The sequence below is a fragment of the Drosophila novamexicana genome, unplaced genomic scaffold (genome assembly GCF_003285875.2).
Source record: "Drosophila novamexicana strain 15010-1031.04,08,12 unplaced genomic scaffold, DnovRS2.1 tig00000564-arrow-pilon, whole genome shotgun sequence".
In the NCBI taxonomy this organism is placed as follows: domain Eukaryota; kingdom Metazoa; phylum Arthropoda; class Insecta; order Diptera; family Drosophilidae; genus Drosophila; species Drosophila novamexicana.
Genome location: NW_020824810.1, coordinates 3,785,058 through 3,800,582, shown reverse-complemented (window position 1 = coordinate 3,800,582; position 15,525 = coordinate 3,785,058). Strand labels below are relative to the sequence as shown.

The 15,525-nt window shown below is 44.0% G+C and overlaps 3 protein-coding genes across 4 annotated transcripts; 1 reads left to right on the top strand and 2 right to left on the bottom strand.

The window, feature by feature from the left end:
* Positions 1-8,414: 8,414 nt before the first annotated feature.
* LOC115762115 (cyclic AMP-dependent transcription factor ATF-7) lies at positions 8,415-10,315 on the top strand. Of its 2 annotated transcripts, none has more exons than XM_030704219.1 (3): positions 8,415-9,671; positions 9,736-9,844; positions 9,919-10,315. In XM_030704219.1, exons 1-3 carry the CDS (start codon positions 8,612-8,614, stop codon positions 9,932-9,934), a joined length of 1,185 nt encoding a protein of 394 aa, XP_030560079.1. In that variant the 5' UTR covers positions 8,415-8,611; the 3' UTR covers positions 9,935-10,315. The 2 variants fall into 2 exon arrangements, with proteins under 2 accessions (XP_030560079.1, XP_030560080.1); XM_030704220.1 differs by having other exon boundaries at positions 8,416-9,671; positions 9,739-9,844; positions 9,919-10,310.
* A 19-nt stretch (positions 10,316-10,334) lies between these two features.
* Positions 10,335-13,622, bottom strand: LOC115762113 (TBC1 domain family member 31). The gene is made up of 4 exons (XM_030704217.1): positions 13,352-13,622; positions 13,182-13,295; positions 10,710-13,125; positions 10,335-10,647 (listed from the first exon to the last, which is right to left on the bottom strand). Exons 1-4 carry the CDS (start codon positions 13,609-13,611, stop codon positions 10,507-10,509), a joined length of 2,931 nt encoding a protein of 976 aa, XP_030560077.1. The 5' UTR covers positions 13,612-13,622; the 3' UTR covers positions 10,335-10,506.
* Positions 13,623-14,007: 385 nt separating this feature from the next.
* LOC115762378 (leptin receptor gene-related protein) lies at positions 14,008-14,908 on the bottom strand. Its single transcript, XM_030704558.1, has 3 exons — positions 14,898-14,908; positions 14,317-14,572; positions 14,008-14,254 (listed from the first exon to the last, which is right to left on the bottom strand). Exons 1-3 carry the CDS (start codon positions 14,906-14,908, stop codon positions 14,138-14,140), a joined length of 384 nt encoding a protein of 127 aa, XP_030560418.1. The 3' UTR covers positions 14,008-14,137.
* Positions 14,909-15,525: the final 617 nt, after the last annotated feature.

The following is a 15,525-nucleotide window of genomic DNA, read 5'->3' as shown; positions in this document are numbered from 1 at the left end:
ACCCCCCCCCCCCCCTCCCTCCCCTACCCCATTTGAGCCCCTGGCCATGTGGCGCAGCAGCAGCAGTTGCATGCCAAAGCCAAGTTAGGGCTCGCAGACTGCCCATAAACATTTGCCCAAAAAAACAACCACGACTATAACGTAATAAACAAGTAAAAGTGCTCTGGCCGGGCGTGCGCGACTACAAGATACCCTGAACCCAGTTCTTAATTAACTTCTTTTCATACGAGAGCGTGCAAACATAAATTGCTGTTTCTAGCGCTTGGAAGCTTCAAGATAAGGTCTAACTACAGGATACCCATAATGATATTTATCGATTCAGTAAAAACGCCGCGAGTTATCGATCATTTGAAATAAGCTTGAGCCGTGTGTGCAATAAGAGCATCTACATTCAAAATTTCAAGCTTCTAACTCTTTCAGTCCTTCGAGGTCGACGCGCTTTAATAAGACGAACGGTTGCAGGTACCTGGCTAGATAGACTCGATATCGATATTTATCGATTCATTGAAAACGGCCCGTCTTATCGATCATTAAATAGGCTTGAGATATGCGAGCAAGATGAGGATCTATATTCAATATTTCAAGCTTTCAACTTTGAAGGCTTTCGAGATCGTCGCACGATCAAATTGAGGGACATAACTAGATAAACTCGACTGCAGGTTATGAATATTCCTGCCTTATTTTACATGTTACATACATGCACACAAAAACGAAATACCCCTCTTTACCCTCAAAGGTTATGGGGCAGTCGAAAGAGGGCCACACGTGCGCGCAAAGACGTTTACATAACAGTTTGCCAGTTAGGGCGGCCAGTTAGTATGCCAGACAGCGGTAGCCACACACACCTACATTCACACACACACACACACAAGGAGTTGCACATACAACACCACACACACACACAGGATACACGGCCCCCTCGGCCACCCTCACCTGGCTGCAGCTCTGTCAAAATGCAAGGCGCGAATTGTAAATTTGCAAATGCCGGAAACGCAAATTTTACCAAACTTGTTACCCACCAACAGCAACAACAGCAACAACAACAACAACACCAACAACAACAGCAACAACAATAGCAAACTTTTAGCCAAATATCTAGCCACAAAAAGTTAAATTCCAAATTGGCCGCAGGGCGTATTGCGTTGGCGTTGGCGTTGGCTTTAGCTTTGCCAGCCGGAATAGAACTTTGCATTACAATTGGCTGGCAATTTCTGTGCGCCGAGAGAGAGAGAGAGAGAGAGAGAGCTCTATGATGGGCTCCTGGCACGCAATGGCCGAACTTTGCCTATTCCCAAATGGCTGCCATTGCAAGTTCTTGTGAGCCCCTAAACTAAACTAAACTAAACGAAAAAATAAAATAAAATAAAAAACAGTGTAAAACTGAAAAAAAAAAAACCTTTGCCGACGGATGCATAAATTGTATTTTGCCACGCCGCGCCGCATCAATTAAAATGCAAGCAAATGCTTTGTATCTAAGCTAAGCATTTCGAATATTTTGGGACTGGAGCTGACCTATCATTAGCGCTTGCAAATGATGCACTACATCCGCCAGAAGTTCAACAATAATTCTTCAACTCGCGCACAGCTAACCAATCATTAGGCCATACGCATGACGGGCACCAGGATGCCAGAGACTCAAGACCTCGGACCTCAGACCTCGGACCTCGGACCTGGCAGACGCATATATCACATGTCCATGTCCGGCGGGGGGAGGGTTGCGCTTCCCGCAAATTCCAACACGTATCAATCTGAAAATGGTGAAAAATGCGCTTGTCCCGCCAGCTGGCCAATGATGGTGTCTCGCTGTTTGCGTGGATCTGTGCTCGATCCATGTTGCCTTGGCATTTGGCTTATTTATTGGCGATTGGCCCTGTCAGTGCAACCTCCCCCAGCCCCCCTACACTTCCCGCATCATCCACCCAGCTTGACCTGACCGCCTTGTCCTTTTGCATACAGGCTGCTCGTATTTATATTTATTGTGCATCGGCTTTAGTTAGCAAAACCAGCATCTTTAGCTGTATCTGTATCTTTGTATCTTTGTATCTCTTTGTCGAGCTTAAGGCTTGCTTTCAGTCATAAATCAGTTATTGTAGCGCCTGCGGCTCAAACACACATGCGTGCATATTCATGAGTTTGATTGAAGTTATAAATCAGTTTAACCAAAAAGATATATAATCGACCCGAATGCGCGAGCAAAAATATTTAGAAAAATATCAAATGTAGTTCACATTTATCAGAACTATTTTATGTGAGCAGAAATGCGAGAAGATTTAAAAGGGTTTGTTTCCTCTTTTATATATAAGTCAATTTTTAATTGCAATTAAAAGGATGCTAAAGTAAGCTCTAGGAACTTATCGAACATACGTTATAAAAACTAGAAACCAGTGTTGCAAGGTAATAGAAATTGTCGGCGGTTCGGTTCACGGCTCGAACCAGTTTTGCCTAACGGAGTTCTACTAAAAATGTTTCAAGTTTCCATATCCTTAGAATCAAGCTTAATGCTAAATTTAAACTCTAGGCAAAGCTTTTTTGCATTTCAGTCGGGTTTCCTTGAGCCAGCCTTGGTTCAGGTTTCGGTTCAGGTTGCCATTGTTTCTTATGAATAAACTATTAAGTATTGGCTTGAACTGGTTCGACCTAAAACTCGGCTTGTAGACTTGATAGTTACAATCGTTTTTGACTATTTCAACTGGCAACAGGCTTCAAATCGTATATACCAGGAAAGCATTAGTCCTTGGAATGTGGACGAATTGGTAAGATTATGATATCTATCATAAGATTATAATAATCATAATCAGAATACTTGAAAGGTGGATGAACTGGTTAGATTATGATAGATAGCATAGCGGATAGCTATCCGTTGACCTTTATAATCCAACCAATCCTTCCACCTTCCAAGAACTAATGCCATCTATCATAATCTAACCAGTCCATACATGCCTTGTCCCCCTTGCAAGGACTAATGTCTGCCAACAGATTACATCAACAGCTCCATTTGTAAGTCTAAGCCAGCACTTAAGGCCAACTTGTTGATATTCAACAGCATATAAAGCTAATTGCTGCCAGCTTTATGACATGTCGATTCAGTGGCTGAAACACCTGCCGAAGTCAAGAAACCACTTTCTATGACCACGTCTCGCGTTTGAGTTCGAGTTGGAGTTCGCCTTGCATCACATCCGCAACGGTCGTGCCAAAAAACTTAATTAATATGACACATATCGAGTTTGTGTGTAGATATATATATATATTTTCAAATAAAGAAATGCGCTAATGAAGCGAGTGAGAAATGTTTGTGGCCCGGGCTTTTCGCAAGAGCGCCGAAAAGTCGCCAAGGCATAATTAATCATGGAACATTCTTAGGGCTATGGCTACAGCTTTGGCATTAGAGTTCCGCTTTTTTTGCCTGGCCGGGTTAACTGAAACGAAAACGCAGTTAGCCCGAGCGCAAAAACAAAAGCAGCAGCATAGTTATAGCTACGAGTGATATTAACATATCATTATTATAGCCATTAGCACTTTTAATTGATGAGTTTTTGCTGCCGTCTCTGCGCTCTTGCCAGCCAGCTTGCCGATCCATTTGTCAATGGTAGCAAAGAAAAAATACATATAAAAATAAATGAAAATAAAAACATGCAGAAGAAATGAACACGACAGAAGAAACCGACGGAGTCAACCGTTGAAGATGGCCGCGGGTCAATTGTCTGTGTACCATGAATGCGATATTCTTGATAGAGTTAAAACATAATCTGTGAATGGAAGCTAGGTAATAGATCCCTATTTGCAACAGCTTAATTATTTTAAGCTGAACCACAAAATATTCCATTCAGTGGAATATTGTAGCTTAACCAAATGATTTTATGAATGGATTCTCTTGAATGGAATATCACTTGATCATAGGCTGACCAATGTTATGAATGGAGATTCGAACTAAACGAATATAACTTGTAAGTTATTTGCTTATCGATTAATATTTGTTCAATCTATCAACTAAGATCTCTGTAGTTCTATGACTTTATAGTTGCTCTGCAAACTTTTGCTGATCAGATTAAAAATATTTGTACTTTTTAGTATGATAGTTGTCTTGTTTTCCAAGGCTAGCAAATATTGCAGAGTGAGGGCTATAGCTAAAAAAGAAAACTCAAATTTTATAAATACCATTTGCAACTAAGGCATTCAGCCTTCCAAACACTACTCGGAGATTCGAACCAGGTTGCCCGTTTTTCAGTTGTCTGAATGAGGAAATATCTTTAGACAACTCATCGATCGAGCTCACAGATCTATAAGATATTCTTCCCTTTTCAAACATGATATTAGTTCTTGGATTTCACTTGGAAATAAAGTTGCAAAACCTTTATCTGCGATCGATGTGCCGACAGATGTTTTGTATGTGTTGTCCCCGACGGTGACGACCTTTGTATAATTAATTAAGTGCTTCTAACTGGACATTGTCGGCGCTGGGGGTCAAATTTTAACGACAGCCAATGTTCCCACTCCACCCCCCCCCCCCCTCTCTCTCACTCTCTCTCCCTCTCTGTCTCTCAGCACGTTTCATTGATGAATTTTGACAGATTCTTAAGTTTTGGGTTAATGATTTGACGGCTCAAAAAGAACGTTGTTCTTAAAGTTCGCTGGCTCAGTTCCAGCAAATTCATTAGCGGCAGACGGCTTAAATGCAATTAAGTTTTGCTTTCTTACAACTTCTTGGCCCATAGCAAATGGTTTGGGACATGTTTTAGACCTGGAAGCACTACGTATATCAAATAGTTTGCATGTTTTTGTTGCTAATGATAACATTTCTGGTTATATGCACAAAAGGAGTCTTTGGGTATTGCATGACGCATTTAGCATGCCTTTTGCTGGCGAATTCCTTTGAAAAATCCCTTAACAACGATATCTGGAAACATGCAATTAAACACGCACACATATTTAATACCGTTATGTGTACTAGGTGAGGCCCACCGTCGCCAGAGCGCATGTCCCTTTTGGCGAAGCTGTTCTGACTTTTTAGGCAACTCACGCCCCCTGACAGAGGGACCGCATATCTAAGGCCATGGCGCATGTTAGACACAAGCCTTTGGCTTTTGCGGGGCCGACAAGGTGCCACGCCTCCAGACGCCAATTATGTGGCCAGAGCAAAGGGCCAAGGATGCGCCGCAAGCACAGGATATGCTCAAACTTGCGGCGCGTTGTTGTCGCCGCCGGCGTCTAACAGAGAAGAGAAAAAACAAGCAAAAGTAAAAAAAAATTAACTTTGTGGCAAGAAAAAAAATCGAAAGTTTGACTTTTGATTTTGTTGCTTGATTTTGAATTAATACCAAAGAGGGGGCTAGGGGGCGTGAGGCCAGGGCGACGGCGACAACTGGCCGGCGGTCTTAACGGAAATGGAAATGATGCATGCGGCGGCGGCAGCCCGAGCCGGGCAGAGTGGAGCAATTAGGCAGCGCCCCATTGGACGTGGCATTAAATTGTGAGCAGAAAGTGGCAGATACATCAAAAGTGAACGCAATCCATCATCTGGCGAATCATGGCGTGATGAGTACCGCCAACAGTTCAGCCTCAGCACCAGCTCCAGCTCCAACTCCAGCTTCAGCGTCCAGCTTTGGCTCTTTCGCTCGTCGGCATCCTTTCGACTCTTTTTTGTTTTTTTTCGTTGTTGTTATTTTTTGTTGGACTTTATGATGATGACTGGCCGTGACTGGCCTTTTGGCGCGTTCGCCGCACGAGCTAAAATCATAAAACATTTCCTTTTTCTTTTGGGCTCCAGTACCGTTAGACAGGCTGCAGATACAAGATACCAGCTAAAAACTAGAGCTCCCTACTTTGCTTGGTCAAGGTCACAATTAATTGCGATGGCGATGGCGACTTCCTATATAACTGGCCTGATATTACGACTAATGCCGCCTGATCTACTTTCGGCCGAGCGGCAATTAAAACAATTACCTTTACCTCTCCGCAAACGTGGCTCTAGCTGTAGCTGTAGCTGTAGCTGCTGCTATAAGCTGTAGCTGTATCTTTATCTGTATCTGTAGCTGTATTTGTATCTTTAGCTGTAGCTGTAGCTGTAGAGCTGGCAGGGCATTTCACTGGAACTGCTCGAGCCGCAGCCACATCACGCCCATTAGCGACAATCAATCTCGGCCACGCTGCAAGAACCAACTCAACAAGAACAACAACAACAACAACAACAACAAGCACAACAACAACAAAATGCAGTGATAAAGTTTTGGTTGCGCTTGTTTTGGTTTTATATTTTGCCGCCTTTTGCCGTTTGGCTTTTTTATTTACGAATGCGACTGCCAGATAACCCATAATTATGAAATTATTATTGAGCGCCAAGTTGGGCTCAAAGTCTCGCCATATAAAATATATGCGAAATAAGCAAAAGCAAAATGCAAACGCAAAATTATTATAGATATCTTTATACGGGCCCGTCTCTGACTGCCGTCGGAAAAGTACAAATCTTTGTTTTTTCTCTCAGTCCATTTCGTTTTTTTTTTTTTTTGTTTTTAGCAGGAAGTCCCTTGACTGTGCTGGCGGCGCAGGAAGTTGCATAAAGCGTATTGAATACAAATCAATATAATATAATAAATAACTTTTTAATTGTTATATTAAAATAACCACAAAGGTGCACAAATGCCTTGACTCGATTCGTGAACCTGATGAACTCCGATTACGATTAAATTCGGTTCGGTTTAAGTTTAGGTTCGGTTTATACAACTTTTGCAATTGAAGTTTCGTTTCATGGTTAATTAATAAAATCGCATTCGGCACAAGTTTGCAGCCTTGGTTCAATGTAACCGCAAGAAAGTCATGAGTTCGGCTTTTGTGGCAGCCATCAGGCTTGCCCCTGCAACGCTGAGCAACTGTTAAAACAACCGAATTTATGCAACATGCCCGCTAGGCAAATACACAAAACAAACAAACTGTCGAAAAGCCAAGGAAGGCGTTCTAGGAATTTCTTAAAGGAAACGCCAAGACGCACAGGATGCAGCTTGTTATGTTTTGGCTCGCTTTTGAATATTTATAAAATGCAAAAAGGGGTCCCTCGTCCTGGCAACACGTTGCACGTTGCACGTTGCACATTGTGAATGCCGTTATGAGTTATTATATGCGAGCGGTCACAGGAGCCTGCCAAGAAGTCAATCACCTGGAGCCGGTGTCCTGCCAAGGAGCCGTTGCAGCCTGCTGTAAGCTGCCAAAAAAAAAGAAAAGGCCCAACAAAGCCAGGAATCTGTGCGGCGCATCTTGTCACTTGCGATCGCTGTAGCCAGGGCAACCTGTAATTTTCAAATCTGGCGAAACAAATGCAAAACTGAAAAAAAAAAAAGAAAAAATGTATCTTATGGATGGCTTATGGGCCACAGAAATGGCGCGCACGTTGATGTGCCGACCGACGACGACTGAAGATACTTTGAATGCGAGCAGCAGCCACATGATAGAAAGAGAGGAGGCGAGAGAGAGCGAGAGATGTTCAACGGAACGCATGTTCTTTGAAAATTGCCCATAATTATGCGAACGAACTTCAAACTGATTGTTTCTACCGGCAGCGGCGGCCATGGCTGTCCAAAAACCGCGTCTCTTGCATGCAACATAACCGAGTGGTCCACCAGCAACAGCAACAGAGCCGCAGCCCGGCTTTAAGATCGACATCGACATCGGCCTGGCCTGGACTGGCCTGCCCTCGTCGGGATGCTACGGAATCGCCCGTTTGCTGCAGTGAAAGAGAATGACTGTAATTACGCATCACTTTTTCTTAATTTTCATGCTCTTGTGCATCTTCCTCGTCTGTTGCCGGTTGCTGCTGCTGCTGATGATGGTGGCCCACCATTTTGGGATGGGAAGCTGCGGAGGATTTGGACACTGAACTTGACCCACAAGACAAGTATGTTGTTAGTTGCTATTGGCGGTGTTTTGTGAGAAATAAATACGTCCCAGAGAGTTTTAGAAAATTGCCTGTTGCGTGTTGCGTTTCCAAAACAGCGGCTCGACAACATTTTGCGTGTCTTTTGTTTGTTGTTTTCGTCTTTTTTTTTTTAACTTCCTTCAATGAGAAATCTAATTTAAAAGATACAAAATTTTAAATTATGGGGTTTTCTTTATTGCCAAAAATATTTTCGTCTCTTCTGTTGCGCCATGTTTTTTGTATGATTGCGTCTACGTGCTGTGAAAAGGTTCGAATTGCGCGCCGAGCGGCTCAGATGCCAGACAGGCGATACGCAGACATATGTCGGAAGTGCCGAATGTCAAAGTTTTTGGGTCAAAACAAACGATTTGAGTTGAAATGAAATTGTGGGACGCTTTCATAAAGATTAATGGGGAATTAATGTGGGAATTGATAACACATATTATACTTCAATGACATTTCATAGTTGAGCAACTTTTAAGTTTTATATCAAAACAAATGGCATTTAAGCACACGGTTTTTGGCTTGTAACGTATTTTGTTTGATTTGCCAGTGCTGGAAAACGCAAATGCTTCGTTGCGCCCGCAAACAATTTATCGCCTATCGACTCACCTCCACACTTCTAGGCTCGATAGTTTTGCGGTGACAGCACTGGCAGAACTTTTGTTATTGTTTTCGTTAATTGTTGTTAAATGAATTCGTCCTACAATGGAAACGGACGCCAATATTGCGGACATTTCAGACGTCTCATTTGCTGAATTCGAAACGAAAACCGGCGACGGAAATGCCAATTTTGATAATTATGGCCAGTGTCAGGCTAAACACGATATGGCTATGACTCTCGACCTGTCCTTGGGCCAGAAGGCTGAGCAGCTGTTTGCCACTGACCAAACTCCAACGCCGACGCGGCTGATTAAAAACTGTGAGGAAGTGGGTCTATTCGATGATCTGCAGCATGTGAATCCCTTCGATATTGGATTCCAACGGGCTGCCGAACAAAATGCCGTTGCAGGTAAAGCCCTGCCAGCGACACCAACCTGTGCAGAAGCACCAGCTACGGATGGTGACTCGCTGCACACACCGCAGGTATATCCACTGGAGACGGCAACAGCTGCTCCGGTGGCTAGCCAGAACAGCAGTCCATTGGATGTGCCCGTGACCCATGTGGAGGAGCTGCTGCAAGCAACGACACCTGCAACTGTGCCCGGGCCCGTGCCCGCAACGGTGGAAAATCCGCCGCCGCTGCAGCTAATACAGCCGCCAGTCATCACATGGGTGCTGCCAGCGCAAGCATTACCTATAAACGCAATACCTGCCAGCGTCAGCAAACCCTTGCCCGAACAGACTGTGCGTCCTTTTATATTGCCCAAGCCCAACGTGCCTGGAAATAGCAAGGCTTCCACAGGGATTGTGGTACACAGCACACAGCCTGTACATGAGCCGAGCAGCGCTAGTCTTACGCCCACATCACAGTTGCCCATCAAGGAACGCCTCAAGGCCATACTCAATAATAGCAACAATAACCGAAAGCAGCGCAACAGCAGCTTTTCAACGCCAGCGCCCAAGGCAAAGGCAGCGGTCAAGCGAAACGAGGATTGCATGGAACGACGCCGTGCCGCGGCCAGCCGCTATCGCCACAAGATGCGCAATGAGCACAAGGAAATCAAGGATCACAATGCACAGCTACAGCAAGAGATACGCAAGCTGCGAGAGCGCATCAAGACCCTAGAGCTGCAACTCCAACAGCAAAACAACAACAATGCGGGTGGTAGGAGAATGTCAACACGGAGCAAGTGCAGCCTAATATTTAACTTGATTCTTCTCTTCTCTAGCAGTCGTGGGCAATCAGATACAAATACCCCCATCGAGCATACACCTGGTTATAAATGTGCCTAAGATGATAGTGCCTTCGTCCACATCAAATCTGATGCTAGATCAAAAGTAATTAGCCTTAGCGTAGATGTAAATAACAGAATATGTGCATAAGTTTATATATATATATATATCAAATTTAGGTTTAGAAGACTGTAAATATGTACAAGTAGGATGCTGGTTCGAATCCCCAAGCTAGCCGCATATTTTGCTAGCTATGTGCTATTTAAAATTTAGATTTAATACAAAAGAGTCTATTCAGATATGTGCCACTTAATTGTATGCATAAAATGTTAGCATTGCTAACATTTTATTACATATTTGTTAACATTTAAATATGTTTGCCATTGTTAGTGGCAGATAGTTTTTTGTTTTTATTAATATTACTTATGCGTCAGCTGGAGCACAAAAAGCTCGTAATCATAATCAGTCGGATTTTAATTATGAACCTTACTTTTACAGTTTACGCTTATTGATTTGACATAAATGTTATATAAATTTAAAAAAGTTAAATTAGGTTTATTTGTTAATAATGCACAATTTTGATGTATTATTAATTGTATTTTACTAATTTATGCCTCTAAAAAAGCCTTTTCTAAACAAGTGCCTGGCTAGTTTACGAAAATGTTCATAAATATGTATAAAACAATGGTTAAAAAACACAATGTGAGCATAAATAATCAGACTTGTTATCTTAGCTAAACAAACTAATATAAGTATATAGCCCCCTGTTACTTACTTCTGTCGCTGGCTACGAGATCTGTGAATTCGCGTTGTATTTCCAGAATTGAACGTTCAATTTCTGATAGATGTGGCTGCACTGGAGTAGCCCTTTCTGACGTAGTTGGCTGCTGCAGTTGCTCCATGCTCATCTGTCGGGGATCAACAGAAAACCTAATTAGTATACTTCTATTTAAGCTAAGATTTCGCTTACCTGCCGCAGCTGTTGCTGTAGCTTATCCCTTTCCTGGCGCATTTTTTGTATGCTATCGTAGTATTTTTGAGCAAGAGGTGCATCTGGTACATTCAGGCAATAATGCTGTTCCAGCAGCTGCATTTCCTGGTTGCGTATCTCATCCTCGGCGAATAGCATTTCCTGATTTTGGCGACGTCGCTCGCGCTCGACGCTGTGCATCAGCTCGTCAATGTCCTTTTCCATTTCCAATATCTTGCGACGCTGCTCCGACTCCTGAAGCTTGCTCATGATCTCGCTCTTGCGCTGCCGCACCTCCAGCTGATACGTGAGCAGCATTTTGCGGTGGCAGGCAATACGCTCCCCTTCGCGCTGTATGGTGTCCTGGTAGAGCTTCTCCATTTCCTTAAGCCGGCGCGTGTGCTCCTCCTGCTTGAGACCGTTCTCCAGACGATCCATCATTTTGAGCTCCTCCAATTCCAAGTTACGTATGCGCGCATCAATCTCCTGATGTTGCTTGATCAGCTCGATTGTTTGTTCCTCCTGCTGCTCAATCCACTCAGTGGGATATTTGAGAAACTTGGGATATACGCCCTTGGGTATAGGTGCAAAGGGTGGCATAAAGCGTTTCGGGTGCACGTGGGCTGGACATTTGCTCATTAGCTTCCGGGCTCGCAACACCAACTTGGCCACATCAATGGGATTCTGTTCGTGAAAGAACCAAAGCACAGCCGATTTCTCCGGCAGGCGCATAATGATCTCCCTTTGCATCAAATTGTAGGCCACAATAACGAATATAATGAAATGTGGTGGCTCCGTGATGATATTGTCCCACAGCATCAGCCATTGCTGCTCCTCTAGCACCTCGGCAAAGCCATTGGTTAGCAGCGACCATGCATAATCTTTTGGCTTCACATCCATTGCTTGATAGAACTTGCTCAGCTGCTCATCATGGACCTGCAGCACATTCTCGCACATGGCCAGATAATTGCCGGGCGGCAGCGGATGGAATTCAAAGCAAAGCTGCAAATGGTTGAGCAGCAGCGTCACGAGCAGCTCAAAGACCACCAAGCCGTTCTTGGTCATTTGCTTGACAAAGGGAAAGATCAGATCTGGCATAAAATCCGTATAGGCAAAAACCTTGCACCAGCGCGCCAAGCAGCTCCAAATCTTAACTACGGCCCGCCTTTGGGCGTCGCTCCTGATCTGTAGGCAGCGTGCACGCTGCTTGACAATTGACGGCTGGCCAAGCTTGAGCAGTGACTGGAACTGGACGCCATTGGAGGGCAGTTCCAGCAGCGTGCTCCATATAATAAATCTATACTTTTCCGGATAATATCCATACTCGCCCAGCATGGCCACCAAACGTTCGCGCTTCAGCAGCTGACGCAGTTCACGGTTCATGGCGGTGCCCACAGCGCCAGGCAGCTTCGGCTGCTTCAGTGTCGCACGTAGCTCTGATATGCAGTGTGTCTGTGCCTGCAGAGCATTGAACAACCGGCAAGTGGACCACACATTCAGCTCACCACACTTGGACAGCACACTAAGCAGCTTGCCATCGCGACTAACACTCACGTTAGCAGCATTGGAGCGCTGTACGATTAGCTTATGATCGGTGTGCTCCAGGTCCAGCATAATAGCCATGCCGCGTGCTGTGATGGCAAAGAGTATGCGCTCCTTGGGCTGCGGCAGTAACACCATTTGCTTCAAGATGAAATCGCGTAGTTTAAACAACTTGTCGATCTCGAGAGATGCCGTACTGAGCAGCAACAGATAGCCATCCAATGTGCTCAGGCACAGCTTGTTACTGTTGGGTGAAAAGCTGTAGCTGAGCAGCTTGCCATCGGCAAAATGCTGATCCTCGCAATTGAATGCTAGAGCATCCTCCAAGTCGGTTTCCTCATCGTCTGCGCCACGCAAAACAATCTCCGGTATCGTCTTATCACTGCGCAGCAGGCGCAGTTTGCGATCGCGTGCCTTAATGGGCTGGGCAATGTTCACAGTTTGAAGCGTGTGAGTCGACCACAAATGGATGGAGTCATTGGTGAAGCAGGTGAAGAACTGATCCGAGCTGGGCAAATAGCCAGCAAACTTGAGCGTGAAACGCGACTGATCAAACTCCAGTTGATGTGACACCTGCAGGGTTCTCAAATTCAACAGCACAGCCGATGTGCCGAAGCGCATTACCGTGTTGGGTGCACTGGAACTTTTCAGTCGATTGCCCCAGGAGATTTCATCAATCGCCGCATTGCCGACTGCATTGCGCCGGCGCAAAATGGATTTATCGACATCGACCGTGAGGACATGGCCCAGGTCGTTGCCCACAATATATTCGCTACGCTGGAGTGGCGAGGCCAGCACCAGTGTCGCCTGGGGCAAGCTGAAGCTCAGACGCCAATAGCGTTTGCAGACAAAGTCAAAGACGTAGATGTTGCCGCTGTGTGGGAGAAGACAGAGATTAAAGTTTTGCGTACAATATGCGCCTGATCTTACCGTCTATCAATGACCACCAGCTTGTTGCTCATCTCATTGAAGCAGCAGGCGGCAATGCGAATCCTAAGAGCACGCTCCACATCTTTGATCGTATGATGCACGGTGAGAATGTTTCTAAGTGAAAAACAACTGGAGATATTCTCGCACAACGAATTCGATTAGTATTTTACCCAGATTCGGTGTGCTTCAGCTTGAAAGGATATTTGTGCATGGGCACATCTGCAGTGCGAACGTCGGGTGGGAGTGGCTCAAAGAAATCTTCTTCATATTTACTAAAGCCGCCCAAGGAAGTGCTCCTTTCCGTTTGTAGATCCCATTCCTCCTCCTCATCATATTCCTGCTCTTCTTCCTCTTCCCCATTATCTTTATACGAAGAGGGCTGCGAAGGGCCCTCCTCGTGGGGTGAATTATTTTTTGTCGGATTTTCCATTTCTACCAACTTTTAAAAAACAATTGACATTGTTTGGCTCACGAGCGAGCTGCTGCAGCTGAACCAATAGTTATCGATATCAACAAATATCGATATCGATAGTTTCAGCAGCTCACGAACAGTCTGCAGAACAAGCTCGACTGGATTTCAAATCAATTTTGTTTGATATGTTGTTTCATTAGCAAAGGGCTAAGAGTTAACTAATTTAAATCTAAATAGTGCAGTTTAATGTATTTTAAAGCAAGCAACTAAATGTTAAGTACAAGCTCCGCACTGCCAGACAATATTGTGCTCTTTTCTGTTAGCATATGCGTACATTTTTTTTTAATCCTCAACTGAATTAAGAAAAATGATCGATGGTCCGCTTACGGTTAATAACTATTATGTATTTTGTTATTTCAATTAATTGTTTTGTGAATATATTTATTAATGTGAGATTGACTGTCGTCCTTGATGAAGCCAAATGCTTCCAAATTGCTACATCCGCAAATCGTCGACGGGTGCCTAAAACTAAACAAACTTCTACTTAAAACATGCCTCCATATGGCGTATCGAAGCCATCTTCACGCATGGCATAGCCAAACATGGTCGAGTAGTTAATGACATTGCCTATCAGCGTCAGCGCGCACGCGGTCCAGCCGATCTGTAAATATAAATCAAAGATTAAGCTTTCAGTACAATTAGCACAATTTTATTATAACTTACGACAGCCGAATGGGCCAGAACAATGGGCAGTGCAAAGGCACTGAGCACCATGCCGGCCGTTAGGAAGAGTGCAAATTCTGTTTTCGGATTGGTTTCGGTGCCGGGGGTAGTCCGTTTCGATATGAAGACGGGCAGCACTGATAACACGTAGAAGAGCAGCACGAAGAACGGATAGAAGATCTTGGGTGTGGGCACGGCGCAGGCCAATATCAGGAATGTCATGCCCAGGCACGTTAGAAATGCGCATATAACCAAACTGAAAAGATGTTGGGGGGAGCCTTATCAATAGGTACAAAAAAGCAAAAATAGTGGGTGGCAACTCACGCTGCAGGTGTTGGTAATTTCGTTGTTGTTGTTGTTGTCGGTGGCAATCAGACAGCAGCACGTTAACAGCAAGTTAACCATGTAAATAGATGCAAGCATAAGTTAATCTTTTATCGAATTAATTGCGCATTATTACCTTTCATTGCTGCCATTTTATTTGTTTATAGTTTTTCTTTGTGGCTTGCCTAAAAAAATGATTCACAAACAACAACGACTGAGTATCGATAACAAGAGTATACCAAGAGCAGTGTTTTTACGGTTCAGTCATTTTTAGTACTTTTTTTTGGTATCAAACGCTTTTTTTTTGTAGGTAGACGCAAATAAGCGGGGTGTTCTCTCTTAATTTCATAAACTCATAAACTATTTAAATTTAGGCAAATGCAGTAATGTTTTATTTATTTTATTTACTCTAATTGACAAATGAGGCGTCGAAGTCGTTATTTATCTATCAATATCCAAATATAAACGATATTTGATATTTGATAGCATGGTATCAGCTCGTCAATTTTTTAAATGAATACTCTTAAATACCTGATAAAACTAGAATGGATCATAGACAACTTCCTATATTATGGGCAGAATCAAATGTACGCAACAGTTATACATTCCTGTGAATAGAAAGCTTTCCGGTTGAAAATTCATTGATAAAAATAAAGTGCCCTATCCCAAACGAAAATGGTTCAGCGCGTGCCCACCAAAAGCTGCTGGGTGGTGGCGGGAAGGGGGCGAGAGCACAAGATTACATGTCAAACATCAAGTGTGTATGCGTGCGCGTGTGCATGCGTGTGCGCGCGCGTGTATGTGTGTGTGCAAGTAACTACGTAGCGGCCACCTGCTAGCTGCCCAGAAGTCGAATCTGGCTTCGGCTTTTTCATGAATGCATGA